This window comes from Phascolarctos cinereus, unplaced genomic scaffold (assembly GCF_003287225.1).
Source record: "Phascolarctos cinereus isolate Bilbo 61053 unplaced genomic scaffold, phaCin_HiC Scaffold_5;HRSCAF=322, whole genome shotgun sequence".
NCBI lineage: Eukaryota > Metazoa > Chordata > Mammalia > Diprotodontia > Phascolarctidae > Phascolarctos > Phascolarctos cinereus.
The window spans coordinates 460,561,487-460,577,144 of record NW_027555958.1 but is presented as its reverse complement, the minus strand read 5'-3'; the positions used below and the strand labels follow the sequence as shown (position 1 = coordinate 460,577,144).

At 41.3% G+C, this 15,658-nt stretch overlaps 1 protein-coding gene across 4 annotated transcripts in view; it reads right to left on the bottom strand.

Moving 5' to 3' along the window:
- The window catches only part of FGGY (FGGY carbohydrate kinase domain containing), a 544,879-nt gene that overhangs the window by 222,794 nt on the left and 306,427 nt on the right, over positions 1-15,658 (bottom strand). For all 4 annotated transcript variants that reach the window (XR_013487452.1, XM_020993102.2, XM_020993097.2 and 1 more), the window contains exon 7: positions 5,245-5,373. Coding sequence is in view for 3 of the 4 variants with exons in the window: in XM_020993102.2 (XP_020848761.1) it covers positions 5,245-5,373 (129 nt within the window). In the remaining variant the exon portion in view is untranslated. The remainder of the gene's footprint in view (positions 1-5,244; positions 5,374-15,658) is intronic.

Genomic DNA, 15,658 nt, shown 5'->3' with positions numbered 1-15,658 from the left:
TACTAGAGTAGAAATAATGTTGGATTTGGGGTCAGTCTACCTAGGTTTGGCTCCCTAATCTTCCATTTGCAAACAGTGTGAACCTGGGAAGTCACTTCATCTTTCTGGGTCTCAGTTTATAAAATTAAAGAGTTGATTTCTAGGGCCACTTTGAACTTGAAATCCACGATTCATAAGGACACATTATAAATGTCATGATTATATGGTACATATTATTTTAAGGTATTTTAAGGAGCCTGGGAATGGGGTTGGCGAAGATATGTCTGACACTATAACCTTACAAAGTACATCTAGCCCTAGAAGAGTATGATGCCAAAGGTCTGCTTATGACACGGCTGCCTGCAATGACGTTTACCTCTAAAGTCTGGGAATGCCCCTCAGCTCCGCCACAATGCCCAGCTATCTGTTAGGGAATCTGTTAGGAAATATCTGTTATTTTAAACTGGGGAAAATACCAGATTGTGATTCTAGATTATAATTCAAAACCTGCAGATTATTCTGATTCCAGCTCTATCTGTCTGAGCTTAAATGAATTCCTCTGAATGGCAGTTTTGTTATCTGTCAAACAAGAGGGTTAGAGTTAAAGATCTTGCAAGGTTTCTGCTAGTGCTAACATTCCGTATTCTAAGGTCTCTTCTAGTATTCACATTCTGTATTCTAGGGTCCCTTCCATTCCATGACTTAAGGTTCTTTTTGGCTCTGACACCCTGTGTCTGAAGTATCTCCCAGCTTTGACATTCTATATTCGAGGGGCACTTCCAGCTCAGATAATCTACGGTCTAAGGTCTTAAGACTCTAAGTCTATGATTCCTAAGAACTGGTTTAAATACTTTTTGAACCTCTGTTTTCAAGCTGTACTAACTACATCTTGAGAAAGAGGAACTCTCTACAATTAATCACATAACTTTCAAATTAACCTTAAAAAAAACTTCATCATGAAAAACAAAAAATTAACAATGGTAAAAACCTTATAGCTATTTATTAGATAAACTTAACTGTTGTAAAAACTCATTCTGATGAAAAGTCTAAAAGAGCTTAGAAAGTCATTTAATTGGGAAACATTTAATTTTACTCAGCAGAGAAGCATGATAGCCAAGGGAAACTCTGGTTTAGAATGCAGCCTCACTGGCAAAATATTATGAAAGAGAAAGAACAAAGACTATGAACGATATTAGAATAAATTAAATAAATAAACAATATTATAATAAGTTATAATAAACATTATAATAAAAAATTTGTGAGAACGAAAGTGCAAAGGCTAGTTGTAGAAAGCTTGGGTTCCAATACAGCTAAAGCTAAACTGTGTCCATATGATTTATAGATAAAATTTGAAAGATAACCAATAGAAGAAAACTGACACAGATCTGCTGGAATTTTTAGAGTGATCTAGTCCCATAAAAACAACAGGGAAAGTAGCTCAATTGGATCACACTAACTCCATATTCAATATACTAGATCAAGAGTGAGGAACCCTCAGCCTTCAGGCCACATGTGGCCCTCCAGGTCCTAAAGTCTGGCCCTTTGACTGAATCCAGACTTCACAGAACAATAAGGATTTGTTCTGTGAAGTCTGGATTCAGTCAAACGGCCAGACTGAAAGGGAGGGAGGCATAGAATTGGGATCAAAACTTTTCAAAAGATGTTTTAAAATTGTTTTCACATGTAATTGGGAGGAAATGTGTGTGTGTGTGTGTGTGTGTGTGTGTGTGTGTGTGTGTGTATTAACAGTTAAGTTTAAAAATATATATATTATCTCATTTGGTTTTCCCCAACCCTTCAAGTTTGGCACAGTTATTATCTCCATTTCATAGCTTAGGGAACTCAGGCAAAATGAGGTTAAGTGACTTTCCCAGGGTCGTACAGCTAATAAGTTTCTGAGATGAGATTTGAACTCAGTTCTTCCTAACTCCAGACCCAACACTATATCCAATGTGCCCCTTAGCTATGCCATTTATGCTTACATTGCCAGCACCAACTATAGTGCCTGGAATCTAGTAGGTGCTGAATACACTCTTTTTTTTTTTTTGCTTTTTTTTGGTGAGGCAATCAGGGTTAAATGACTTGCCCAAGGTCACACAACTAATAAGTCTCAAGTGTCTGAGGCTGCATTTGAACTCAGGTTCTCCTGACTCCAAGGCCAGAGTTTTATCCACTGCGCCACCTAGCGGCCCCCCACTGAATACATTCTTACTGATTTATTCATTAATATATCCTAGAGGCAATATGGAGCCATTAGACTGTGATAAGGTAGGGAATGACATTGTAGGCTTTGTACTTAGTTAGACTATGCTTTAGGAATACCAATCTTGCAGCTGTGTAGAGTATGGGTTAAAGAGAAGAGAGATGAGGGCAGTGATCGTCCAAGTAAGAGGAAATGAGGGCCTGAATCTCCTCTTACTAGAATGTAAGCTCTCGGAGAGCAAGGGCTACCTTGCTTTTGTATTTGTATCCCCTGCACTTAGCATAGTGCTTGTCATACAGTAAGCATTGAACATTTTCCCTTCCTTCCTTTCCTCCTTCCTTCCTTCCTTCCTTCCTTCCTTCCTTCCTTCCTTCCTTCCTTCCTTTCTTCCTTTTTTCCTTCCTTCTTCCTTTCTCCTTTTTTCTTCTTTTTCCTTTTCCTTTCCTCCTTCCTTCCTTCCTTCCTTCCTTCCTTCCTTCCTTCCTTCCTTCCTTCCTTCCTTCCTTCCTTCCTTCCTTCCTTCCTTTTTTCTTCCTTCTTCATTTCTCCTTCCTTCATTTTTTCTTCCTTTTCCTTTTCCCTTCTTCCTTCCTTCCTTCCTTCCTTCCTTCCTTCCTTCCTTCCTTCCTTCCTTCCTTCCTTCCTTCCTTCCTTCCTTTCTTCCTGCCATCCTTCCTTCCTTCCCTTTTGTCTCTTCTGTTTTCAAGTCAATGAGCCTATTAAAATGGTATATGCACAGATGATTTGCTCAAAGATTATTTAGAAGTGAGAAAAAAAATGGGTATTAGTTCTTGCTGCTGATTTTTGGGACAAGGCAGAGGGCAGGTAGTAGGCTCATCTTTTTCATTCTTATGGAATTTTGTTCAAAATAGGTCCTAAAAGGAACTCCTGTTCCCCCAAGCCTTCCTACCTTCACAACTTTCCTATTCCTGTGACAGAAGGATTTACCATCCTTGCCTCTCCTCCCCCTCCCATATTCAGGTCTTTGCCAAGTCTTCTCATGTTTACCTCCACAACATCCCTGACTTCCGTCTCTTGTCTCAAAACAACACATGTAGGGATGGGGAGGATGCTGAGTAGTGAGTTTGTTTGGAAAGTTACAAGGACGGTGAGTGGAACCAAAGGGTTCCATAAAGAGCTGCTCTGAATATGCATCCAGAAAAGGAAAAGGATGAGAGCTCGGCATACCATGGCAAGGGGGATGATGAGAAGATGGTGGGGGAGGGATGTCAGGTAAAGTTAACCAACCATTGACCAGAACAACAGGATTCTAGGTCAGGCACACTGGGGAGGGGCAGAATGGCTCAAGTGGTCCAGGGCGTGGATTCTGGACTGGACAACTGATAAGATGAGAGCCCAGAAGAGAGGGAGGTGAGGCTGCCAACTGGATGGAGCCTTAGGACACAGGGATGTCAGCCCTGGATATGATCATCTGATCCAGCCCCCTCTTTTTACATGAGAACCAAGGCTAAAGCTTGTTGAGGGACTTGGCCTAGCTCAATGATGAGAACACAGAGAGCGCCCACCAGACCCTTCAGATTTTTTTTTTGCTGGGCAATGTCTTGACAGTCTCATCCCTGACTACATCTTACTCTTTGGTTGAGGGTTTCATTGATTTTATCAAATCATTTTGCTCAGTAAAACAAAACAGCCTCAAGTCTTGAGGAAAGTAACCCAGAGGGCCAGAAAACAAGGAGGGCCCAGGTTAGTGTCTGAGCATCCTGAATTGTCTAGTCACCTAAGGTGTGACTGAGTAAACTTCCAGAGATTCTTTCTCTGGCCTCACATGCACCATGAGATATTGGCACTGCCAGGGTGCAGGAACACTTAGTACTTTCTGAGACCACAAGGCCTTTCTGAGCATCTATTTATAAACCAAAATTCATGCCACTGCAGCCAGGACCCCAGGGCACCAAATACTCTGATGTTAGGAGGAGGGCAGCCTAGTTTGTTCCTCTGCCTTTAAGCAGAATTCTTCCCAAACTGCTCCAGACAGATATGTAGAGTGTAGGCAATCTGGCCTTCACATACAGCACTCCATCTCTGGTGTCTAGGTCTTTGCGTGTGTGGTTGCATTGGGTAGACCCAATGCCTGGTCTGCTCTAACACTTGTATATATATATACACATATATACTTATATACATATATACATATACATGGAGGCAGCTAAGGGGCACCACAGCTGAAGTCAAGAAGATCTGAATACCTTGAGTGAGAGATGACAGGGTCATTTAAAATAATTAGTAAAATAATACAGCAAAATCTAGAGCAATCTAGGTGTGTCTTCTTTATAGATTGGCTACCTATGACATAGTCAGAATTGAGATGACATCATTTGGGCCTCCTCTTCTGAAGCTCCCTTAACCACAGCCAAGACATGCAGTTGGAGTCACAAGGCAAAGATTCTCAGGTGATGGGTTTAGTCTATAGACTGTGGAAGTTTTTCCAATAATTTAAATTGATGAGATTTGACTTTTTAGGTTAATCAAGTTTCTCAGGACAGTGGGTGCTGTGTGGAGTTACAATGTTGTTTAGTCAAGTGCCAGGCTTGTCCAACTCTTCTTGACCCCATTGAGAGTTTTTGGCAGTTACTGGAGTGGTTTGCCATTAGAAATTAAGGCAAACAGAGTTGAGTGATTTGCCCAAATTCACACAGCTAGTTAATGCCTGAGGCCACATTTGAATTCATGAAGAGAAATCTTCTTGATTCCAAGTTGATTTATCAATTGCACCACCTAGCTGCCCCAGAGTTACAAGACAAAAACTTAAACTTTAGGCAAGTTTCTTTGGGATGTGGGTGGTCAATGAAGTTTACAAGAGGAAGCAACCAGGAAAGGCAATATTAAATCACATCTTAGCAAAATAGAATGTAAGTATATTTCCAATTTTACACAGTCTAATAAGCATTTAGCCCCAAAGCCTCATTACCAGAAGGCTCTTGATTCCAATGGCTGAGTTGTCATGGTTTGCTAAAGCAGCATGGTGACCACTCAATTCAAACACCATGATTGAATTGATTGCTTTTTCTTGAATACAGGCAAAACATGTAAAAGATCAATACCTAGTCCTCCAGCATGGGCATCAATAAGTGATGCTGCCACAGCAATCCCTGCAGGGAGGCCCAGTTCCTTAGCAGCCTCTGGGGTAAGACCCTTGCCAAGAGGATCTCCAGGAGATAGCACTTGGGTTCCTAGACAGACAGACAGACACAAGAGAAACCAAACAAAACAACAACAAAAAATAAATAGAAATTGTCATGATTTTTTTTTCTCAACAGTATTGCTCTCTCCCAAATTTATGTTGGATACAGAATTTCCCTCCTCCCCAGTCCTGAAAAATGTCCTTTCTAAGAACCTTAGAAAGAATCTAGTGCCATCCCTTCATTCTAGAAATGAGAAAAAAGAGACCTACACATGGGAAATGACTCGACTGGACTCTTACAGATAGTAAGTGGCTAAGGCAGAATTAGAACTTCAGTTATGAGATCTCTATTCTAGCTCTTCCCACTACACCATGATGCCTCTCAGTTGATCAGTGAAGCCTAGTTACTCATGCTAAAGACTTAGGTGTGGGTCCCACCATATTGAACATCAGACTTCAGAACGTTTTTACAGGCACGTAGGGCAGCTCAAACATATGGGAAATTCTGTCCATGAGAAACTCATGATATGCTTAATGCAACTCATCCAGTTATAAAAATTCTTTCTGAGACTGATGTTAAATAAATATTCCTTTAAACTCATGCATGCACAAACAATGGTCTTCCTGTGGGGCATATATTTGTAGTGATAGGGAGCTGGAGGAAGTCTACCTTTGGAATTACTTCCTGCCAAAGGAAAGGGGGTCTAGTTCTTTCCCCATAACACAATTATAAAAAGGGCCTTTCTCAGAATGAATAAAGGGAATCTCTTAAACCCTTGGGCTAAGCAAGGCATCAGAACCCTTGGAATGAGTCAGAAATTTGGTCTAGAAGTTACTGTACGGAATACTTTCCTATGGAGCCTGGACTATGTTGGGAACTGTTCAAGACAAAAGCCCTATCCTTGATCTTGTTTGGTGGTGCAGCTTTCCGGGGGAGGAGAAATTTATACACATGAAATAATATGACGCAGGTTAGAACTCATTAATCAACAGATTTCCCCATACAAGAAGGTCTAAGTAAAGACTATTTATTTTCATCTCTCTCCCCTGAAATGAGTAGGTACTATATCAGTATCTATTGAAGAAATATCAAATAATTGAAAGGCAACATAGGGCTTTGATGTCTGGGAATAACAGGATCATATTTTGGGGCTAAAAGGGCTGTCAAAGATTTTCTATTCCAACCTTTTATTTTTACAAATTGGGAACTTTGTACAGAGAGGTTGCCCAAGGTAAGCAGGTGGAAGAGTGGATAAAGTATGGGGCCTGGAGTCCAGAAGAATTGAGTTCAAATCTGGTTTCAAATGCTTACTAGCTGTGTGACCCTGGAGAAGTCACTTAACCTCTGTCTCCCTCAGTTTCCTTAATCATAAAATGAGAATCATAATAGCACCTACCTCCCAGGGTTGTTGTGAAGATTAGCACAGTGTTTGGCACAAAGAAGGCACTTTAATAAATGTTTGTTCCTTTCCTCCTTGCCCACCCCTTCCCAAGGTCATTTGTTCAGTAAGCTACAAAGCTGAGAATAAAAGATTACCTCACTTAAATCTCACTAAAATCTGGTGAGGTAGACACTACTTACAGGTATTGTTACCTCCATTTTTTCAGACCAGGAAACTGAGAATCAAAGAGACTAAATGCTTTTCCCTGGTTATAAGGCTAATAAGTATCAGAAGCAGGATTTGAACGAATGAATGAATGAAAAGTATTTACTAAGCACTTACTGTGTGCCAAGCACAAATATGCATATACAAATACAAAAGTCTCAATGGTCCCTGCCCCCAAGCAGCTTGTTTTCTACTGGGACAGGAAACTATATCTGGGAAGCAGTGGCCAGGAAAGGGAGTTGAGGCCTGGAAAGTCACAAGATGGTGAGAGAATAAGAGAGCAGTACATTTACATGTCCTTTATGGAGGCAATAGTGGTGGTTATTTGGTTATAATTCTCAGATAAAGAGGTAGAAAGATGGAGTTGGGGAAGGGTCAAGAGGGTGGGAAATTGTAGGTTCCTAAGGAATGTTATTTTTAGATGCTTATCTCCTCCCAGAGATAACCTCCAGAGGTCTGGTGGTTGGAGTGGCCCAGCACCATGGCGGAAGGCACTAAGACAGTCAGGGTAGTTGATGACATCTGGGACGGTCCTAGCAAGAGCACTTGTTGGTGTAGGGCTGCTCTGCATGGGGAATTGATCCAGCATCTTGCCAACAGTCTCTAGGAAGTAAGAAAGGGACCACTTGTGGGACATAGTGTAGTGGCATTCTGATTCATATTGACTAGATGGCCACAGAAGGATCTTCCAGATCTGACATTCCCAAGGGAAGGGAGGAAGGAAGGAAGGGAAGGAGGGAGGAAGGAAGGAGAGAAAGAAGAAAGGAAGGGGGATGGATAAAGGAAAGAAGGCAGCAAAGAAAGATGGAAGGGAGAAAGGAAGGGAGGGAGGGAGGGAGGAATGGATAAAGGAAAGAATGAAGGAAGGGAGGGAAGAAGGAAGAGATGGAAGGAGTGAGAAAGGAAGGGAGGGAGGAAAGAAAGAAAGAAGGAAGGAAGGAAGGAAGGAAGGAAGGAAGGAAGGAAGGAAGGAAGGAAGGAAGGAAGGAAGAAAAGAAAAAGCATTTGTTAAGCATTTCCTATGTTCCAGGCACTATGCTACTCACTCAGGATGCAAAAAAATAGCCAGCAAGGTTGTTCCCATGGGCACAGATAATACAAAAAAGGGAGCTAGACGGGGGCCAAGGGAGGTGGAGGCCAATGACCAGAGTGAAGACAGCAAGGTTTGAAAGTGTCTGGGAGAAGAATGGAGGTCTTGTGTCAATTAAGATAAGGTGAAAGTTCACCTCTCAGGGCCCAGCACGGCAGGAGCAGAGTCTAGGTATGAGTGGAATGAAGATGAGAAGTATGATTAGGGTTCAGAAGGCATGGTTTGCTTCAGTGACCTGAAGTTGTCCATCAGTCAAAGGGAATACACTGGAACATACTATGTCCACTCCAGGCCAAGACAATGAGATCCCCAGCCAAACCTGGGTGAAGTTGACTGATTGCTCTGTCTGGTATGGTGATGAGGTCACAACTCCATCAGCCAGTAGGCTGGAGAGAGGCTCCCTTGCCTGGACCTGCCAGAAACTGAGGCGTGGGATCCTGAGGACTGGGCAGTTCTCTCTGCTTGTGTGCCAGGGTCTTGACTCTTGGAACACAGCAAAGCTGAGATCATCTGTCTGGAAGTGCACTTCAATGATATAGATCCCAAATCCATCCATGCCTGCTCATCTTGTGTCTTGTTGTCCACATCTCCCCATAAGTTCACCCCAGGAAAAACACCCAGTATAGTAGAAGTGTTCATCTCATTCACTTGATCTCCCAAGAATACAAATTGAGATTTGGGCTATTCACTTGCCATCTGTTATTCTTGCCCTGTAAATTCAATGCCACCAATTGCCTTACTTGTCTTTCTAAGAAACATCTATAAAGGCACTGGAAATAGCCTTCTATCCTTGTCCTCCACAAGCTTACATTCTCCTGGCTTTACTCCATGGGAGCAAATCCCAAAATTGTTAACAAACCATGTGTCTGGTTTTTCTGGCTTTCTTCATATCCTAGTTAAAATCCCCTTTCTTCCAAAAGCCCTTTCCAATCCCCCTTCATGTTAGTGTCTTCCCTCCGAGACTACTTCCAAGATATGTCTAGATCTTGTTTGTACACAGCTGTTTGCATGTTGTCTCTCCTATTAGATTTTTAGGTCCTTGAAAGCAAACACTGTCTTTATCTCAATATCCCCAGCATTTAGCACAGAGCTTCCCACATAATCAGCATTTAACAAATGCTTGTTAGCTTGAGTAGAAGACTTCATTCTTCTTTTTTTCTTTTTTAGTTATAATGTAGCCAGACATTTCTGGATGTAGTGAATCCACGGACCTAGCACAGCCTAGGAAATTGTAGCCCACTGAATAGCCAAGGAGTGTTGTAACATCCAATCAATCAATAAGTAAATTTTAAATACCTACTACGTGCCAGTCATTTTTCCTGCTACTGGGGATAAAAATTATAAAGAATGAAGCAATCTCTACTTGCACTGGGCTTATACTCTAAAAAAGGAGTACAAAATAAATATAAATATACACATAATAGTTAAATATAAATTAGCTTGGGAGGGCATTTGCGGGTGGGAGGACCAGGAAAGTTTTCTTGTAGATGTCCATGCTTGAGCTGTGACTTTAGGAGAGAGAGGGAATCTGAGGTGGAGGCAAAGAGGGCGTGCATTCTAGGCTAAGACTTAAGGATGGCAAATGGAGCAGCATGTGGGAGGAGCAAGAGAAGGCCAAAGAGAAGGCCAGTTGACTGGATTGTACTGGATAGCTCTTTTCTGTTTATGCTTCATTTATCTTAACTTTTATTGACATCTTTCTTCTTTCCATCACCTTCATTTTCATATATATTCCTCCCATGCTCCCCTACCCAGAAAGCCATCCCCTGGAGCAAGGAATAGTATTTATACTTCTAACTGTCTTTTCCCAGAGTATTATTTCTCAGCTTGCATGTTTTCTTCTTCTTTGCAAGTAAGCCCCATATATGTACCTGTAGTATGCAATTGTGGTCTGGAGTGTGTAACAGTGGAAGGTAGAATGGAAGCAGGGAACAGGTGCTAGAATCCTAGAGGAAAGAAAATAACTTGGTACTGGTCCATCAACATAGGAAACGCGGCAGGCTCAGGGACCAAGAAAGTACAGGAGACTTTGGTCCTTGGGTAGGACCCAGACATCAGGGAGGTTTGGAAGTTAACAAGAAGAGAAAGCCTGGGGGCCAAAGGCCAAGGTTTCCTCAGATCAAGTAAATGGAATCTCCAGGGAGTTGACAGGAGACGACGGGGACCAGAGACTCAGGGAGAGATGTCTCACAGGCTATAAGGATGCATCACATAAATGAGAAAGAATTGACATGAATATGAGAACAAATTACCATGGTTTATTGCAGTGAATACTGAAACTAGAGTCACAGGACCAGAGCCCGATCTGACTTGTTACCTAGTCACCATCAAATCTTAGCTCAGGAGTCATCTTCTACGTGAAGCCTTTGCTGTTTCCTTCAGCGGTGTCAGAGCTTCCCACTAGGAAATTACATTGCATTTACTATGGGATAAGCAATGGGGCCTCACTTTGATACGTTCAAAGATCAGTGAGCTGACAAGTTTAGCTAGAGTTCAAAGGGCAGAATGAAGGGTAGTGTGAGATCAGGTTAGATTGGTGGTTGAAGATAAAAATAATAACTGGTACTTATATAGTGCTTTACAGGAGGTAGGTACTATTATGATTGCCATTTTAGAGATGAGGAAACGAAGGCAGATAGGGATTAAGTGACTCACCTAGTTTTCTCAGATAGGAAGTATCTGGATTTAAATTCTGGTCTTCCTGACTCTAGGCCCAAAGTTCTATCTACTGCAACACTTGTCTAAGATAGACTGGAAGACTTTGAATTCCACGCTAAAGAGTCAGGTTCTTTAGAAGTGGAAATGGGAAATGTTTGCGCACTGGAATGACATGATCCAACCAGTTTCTTGGGTAGATTAAACTGGCATTGGTGTGTCAGTGCACTGACATTGAGGAGAGTGATTGGTGGTTATTGTAGTTTACTGACTTGTCGAGGTGAAAGAAGAGCCTTCACCATCACTCACCAATGGCTCAACCTTGGGGTGATTAGTAGTTACATCCTTGGAACACTCAATTCCTTTTTTCCTCAAGATATCTGATTGCATTTCCGTTTAATCCTAACAAGAGATTTTTTTTTTTAAAAGAACAATAAAACCCCAAAGAAATTCAAATAATCAGGATATTCTGCTGCTCTCAGGTCAACTTTTAGCATTAGTTGGTCAAACAGCACATGTTTCTTAAGTGTTTATTGTGTGCCAGTTACTGTGATATACGCATTGGAGATAAAAGATGAGAACGACGCTGTCCCCACTCTTGCAGATTTTACATTTTACTCAGGACAGAAAAGAGAAACAATACACAGAAGAACTGAGGATACAAACAAATACAGAAGTGAAAAGGTATATATTATGGCTGGCCAGGTGTCAAGCACAGTTCAAAGTAATCCATGATAGAAATGCAAAAGCAAAGCCACTTTCTACCCTTGAAGTGTTTACAGCCTAATGGAATTAAGATATCAGAAAGGTATCTTAAAAAGCAAAACCACTTCCTGGGTTATGGTTTAGCGTTTGTGTCCAAGTCATCTTTGACTTTTTGGTGTCTCTTTTTCTCTCATGCTCAATCAGTCACAAAGTCTTATCTTTATTTTCTCTGAAATAGTTCAGTGAACAATGGATCCTTGAGGCCTGGGTAGGGTGAAGGAAAAAGGGTGATACCAGGATGGACATTCTCTCCTCTTCAGCCAGTCAGCTAGATGATGCAGTAGATAAGTCATGAAGATCTGAGTTCAAATCTAACTTCAGACCCTTAATAGACTGTTACCCTAGGCAAGTCACTTAACTGCCATCTGCCTCAGTTTTCTCATCTGTAAACTACAGCTAATAATACTACGTATTGTTTGGAGTAAATGAGATTTGTGAAGCACTTAGCACAATGACTGGCACATAGTAGGTGCTTAATAAATGCTTCTTCCCTTCCCTGATCAATTGAAAGCATTTATTAAGTCAGGCATTGGGTTAGGCACTGGGGATACAACTAAAATGACACAGTCTCTGTTTGCAAGGGGTTAAGCTCCATCAAAGAATATGTGCAAGGTGATTTTGGGCAAGGGCTTTAGGAAAGGCTCTGAGTTAGAGGGTAAGCGCCTTGAAGGCAGGGACTACCTTGTTTTCATATTTGCGTCCTTGGAGCCTTGCCCAGTGCCAGGCATAGAATAAGCAATGAATAACTAACTTTTTAATTCATTGCTTCTTAAAGTTATCTCCCTCCTCCTCTTCCTTCTCCTTCTCATTATTATCCCTATTTTATTACAGTTGAATCTTAACTAGTGAAGAACATTAAATTTACCACTGCATTCCCTTTCCCAAAACTTTCTGACTAATGTTATTTAAAATCAAGTTTAGGGGATGTATGTGAAAAGTCATAACCAGGGTGGATTCGCCTGGACTGTGCTCCCTGGAAGAAGATTTAGAGAGTGAGCATAGGTCACTTCATGCCCCAGATGTGGTGGAAATAGCCTTTTTTCTTCTTTTAATGAGTTTACCCTTTACCCACTTCAGGTTACCACCTGTACTTGCCCTAGGTGAAAAAATAAATGTTAGTTACAGTTCTATACAGGTGTCCCCACAGCCTTGCTCCTCAATAGTAAGGCAGGAAAAGCAAAAGGAAGAGGACTCCATGCTGACCCACCTGCGATCCTGATCCTAAAACTCACACATATCCTAATCCCCTTTAGGGGCCAACAGCACAATTGTGCAGGCGGCTCACAAGTTCCCTTAAGTCCTTCTCAACTAAAGCACTTTGCACATTGATAACTTCAATTCTAGCCATCCAAAGCTATGGTGAACAATTACTGGGTGGTTGAAAACCAACCCCCATATTGGGGCTACTATTACACAAAATCTTTCCCTACTAGCTTTTCAATTATCTATAACTAATGAGCACTTAGGGAATGGTTTCAGACACCACACACACACATACACACACACATGCACACATGCACGCACTTCTCCTGATGTCAACAGAAGAAATTAATGACTGTATGGATTGCTGGGAGACAGAGATGTATTATAGTGGTCAACAGAACTGTGACTCTCCTTAGGAGGGATAAAAGCTAGAGTGGGGTTCACATACCTCTAAGGTATCACAGGGTTCCTTTGTTTTCAGGGAAACAGCTAAATAAACCTTATTTAAATGCAGATCAGTATTTGCCAGAAATAAGAAGGAAAGCAGGCATAGAACAGAGCTCCCAGAAAAGTCAGAAATAGGATTAGATATTACATGTGAGCTGTCTGAAAACTGGATCCCTCCTTCTCCGTGACCTCTACTTCTCACAGTGTAGAAGAGGTGCTTCTGACCCAGTGAGGGATCATGGAGGGATTGTGTTGTTCTAAATGCCACTTAGATTGCACAAAGAAAAGAGGAAACTGGTCACACATTCCTGGGGTTTTTTACAATTTGAATCCACAAATATGTCATTTTTGGCTTTACTAGCAATAGTGCTGTTCTCATTACATACTGTTATGATTATTCTATGATAGTACAATGAAAAAATAATAGACGTTTATACAATATGATACAATATTGTGAGAGGTACCTGTGGTATAATACAAGGACCTAGGAATTAGAGTTGAGTTCAAGAATGTGCAATCTAGGCAACTCTAAGCCTATAATGCCAAAGAAGTGGTACCTATTTACATAGCTAGAAGTGGTTTTCCCATTGGGCTTTCTTTATACCAATGAAATCATGGGTTGGCCCCCAAATCCCCCAATCCCTTAAGGATATGCTTAGAATGGGAAAGTCAATTTTACTTTAAGATCTTGACCTGGTAGTGTGTGTATGTGTGTGTGTGTGTGTGTGTGTGTGTGTGTGTATGTGTGTGTAGGGGACTGGGAGAATCAGTACAGAACCTTGATGCAGATATAATGTATAATGTAATTCAATAGGTAACACTCATTTAATAAGATCCGACATCGTATAAGGTATTACTAGGCACTGAGGATAAAAAAAAAAATAGAAAAAGTGTCTGCCCTCAAGTGTCTTACATTCTCTTGAGGTATACAGTTTGTACAGAGAAAAGTGTATGTACACACACAGGTACATATGTATGTACAGTATTATATATTTACTCAAACCATCATATTACATGCATACAAGTATGTATGTGTACATGAGTATGTATGTATATACATATATGTGCACACATATATAATATGATAATTTCAGTAGGAGGGAGAGAGAACTAGCTGCCAGCAGAATTGGGAAATATTTCCCATAGAAGGAGACATTTCAACAGAGCTTTGAACAACACCCAGGAGTGTAAGAGGCAGACATCCAAGTTAGGTGGTGAAAAGGAGGGGGAGGGGAGGGAGGGGAGGGAAGAGAGGGGCAGGGAAGAGAGAGCGAGTGGGGGGAGAGGGGAGGGAAAGAGAGGAGAGGAGGGCAGGAGAGGAGAGGAGAGGTAGGATTTGAACGCAGGTTTTCTATTTTCAGAGTCAGTGCCCATTCCACTGCATCGGACCATCCATAGTTCCATGGTGAGGAAGGCTAAGAGCTGGGACTACAACTCCAGGCTCCCATCTCCAAGTCTCATGCGTTTTTCTCCTCTACCATGATGCCTTTACCCTTTGGATAATTTCTCACGCTCTTTTATTTGGCTTACATCAGAACTGATGCCCTAGGAGAAAGACAACCTGGTGGTTATAACGTATATGTCTGTGGGCTTCTGAATGAATAAGATGGGCATTTTAACCAGCTTCACCTATTCTACCAAAGGAATCTAAGTAACTGTGAAGAATGGTAAAGTGTTTATGGTACAGGTTTTCTACCATTGCATGCTTCTGTTTGTCCACATCTCTCCGGTTCATTTTCAAAGTCACACATTTGAAATGTGCACAAGTGTTTTCCTCTATACTATTTTAAGGCTGGAGTGTCTGCTTCTAAATAAAAATATTTGTTTTATCAGGAAAACTCTTGGCTGTTAATATGGTCAATATTTTCAAGATGCTTAGTATACGATTCCTCCCACTGCTACCAGAGGACAACAACCAAGTGCTGGGAATATCTAAAATTGGTTTAGGTTCTTGTAGGTAAGACAGCCTCATGCAAAACTTTTGGGAGCCTTTTCTTGTGACAATGTTCAGTGTAGAGGTGGGGGCTGTTGAGACATCAAGGCTCCAAAGTGCACAATTTCCCTAGTCCTCGCACAACTTCACCTGATGCCAAACAGCTGGATATTTAGAAACATCTGGGCATTCCATGCCATGTAGATGAAACATATGTCCCAGATGACTGCCTAGATTTTTCCATTTTCATCCAGATGTTATGGCGTCATATAGAGAAATCAATCTTTCACTTGCCCATGGAAACAAGCTGAAAACAGGAATACTCCAGGAGAGTTTGCCTCAGTTTTACCAAAAAATATAATAAGATACTGATGCTCCATGGAAACTAAATGACATACTGCCCACCTCAATAAAACAGAGGTGAGAATATCCCAGAAAGGAGATGAAAAAAGTCCAGCCCTTCCTCCTACTTCTTCACAGAGGTGTATCTGTGTGTGTGTGTGTGTGTGTGTGTGTGTGTGTGTGTGTGTGTGTGTGTGTGACTATGGATGGGAAAATAACATACTGTCAACTTCATCTGATGTGCTAGCTTTGCTGAACTAATCTTTTTTTTTCTTTTTTTAAAATCTTTTGT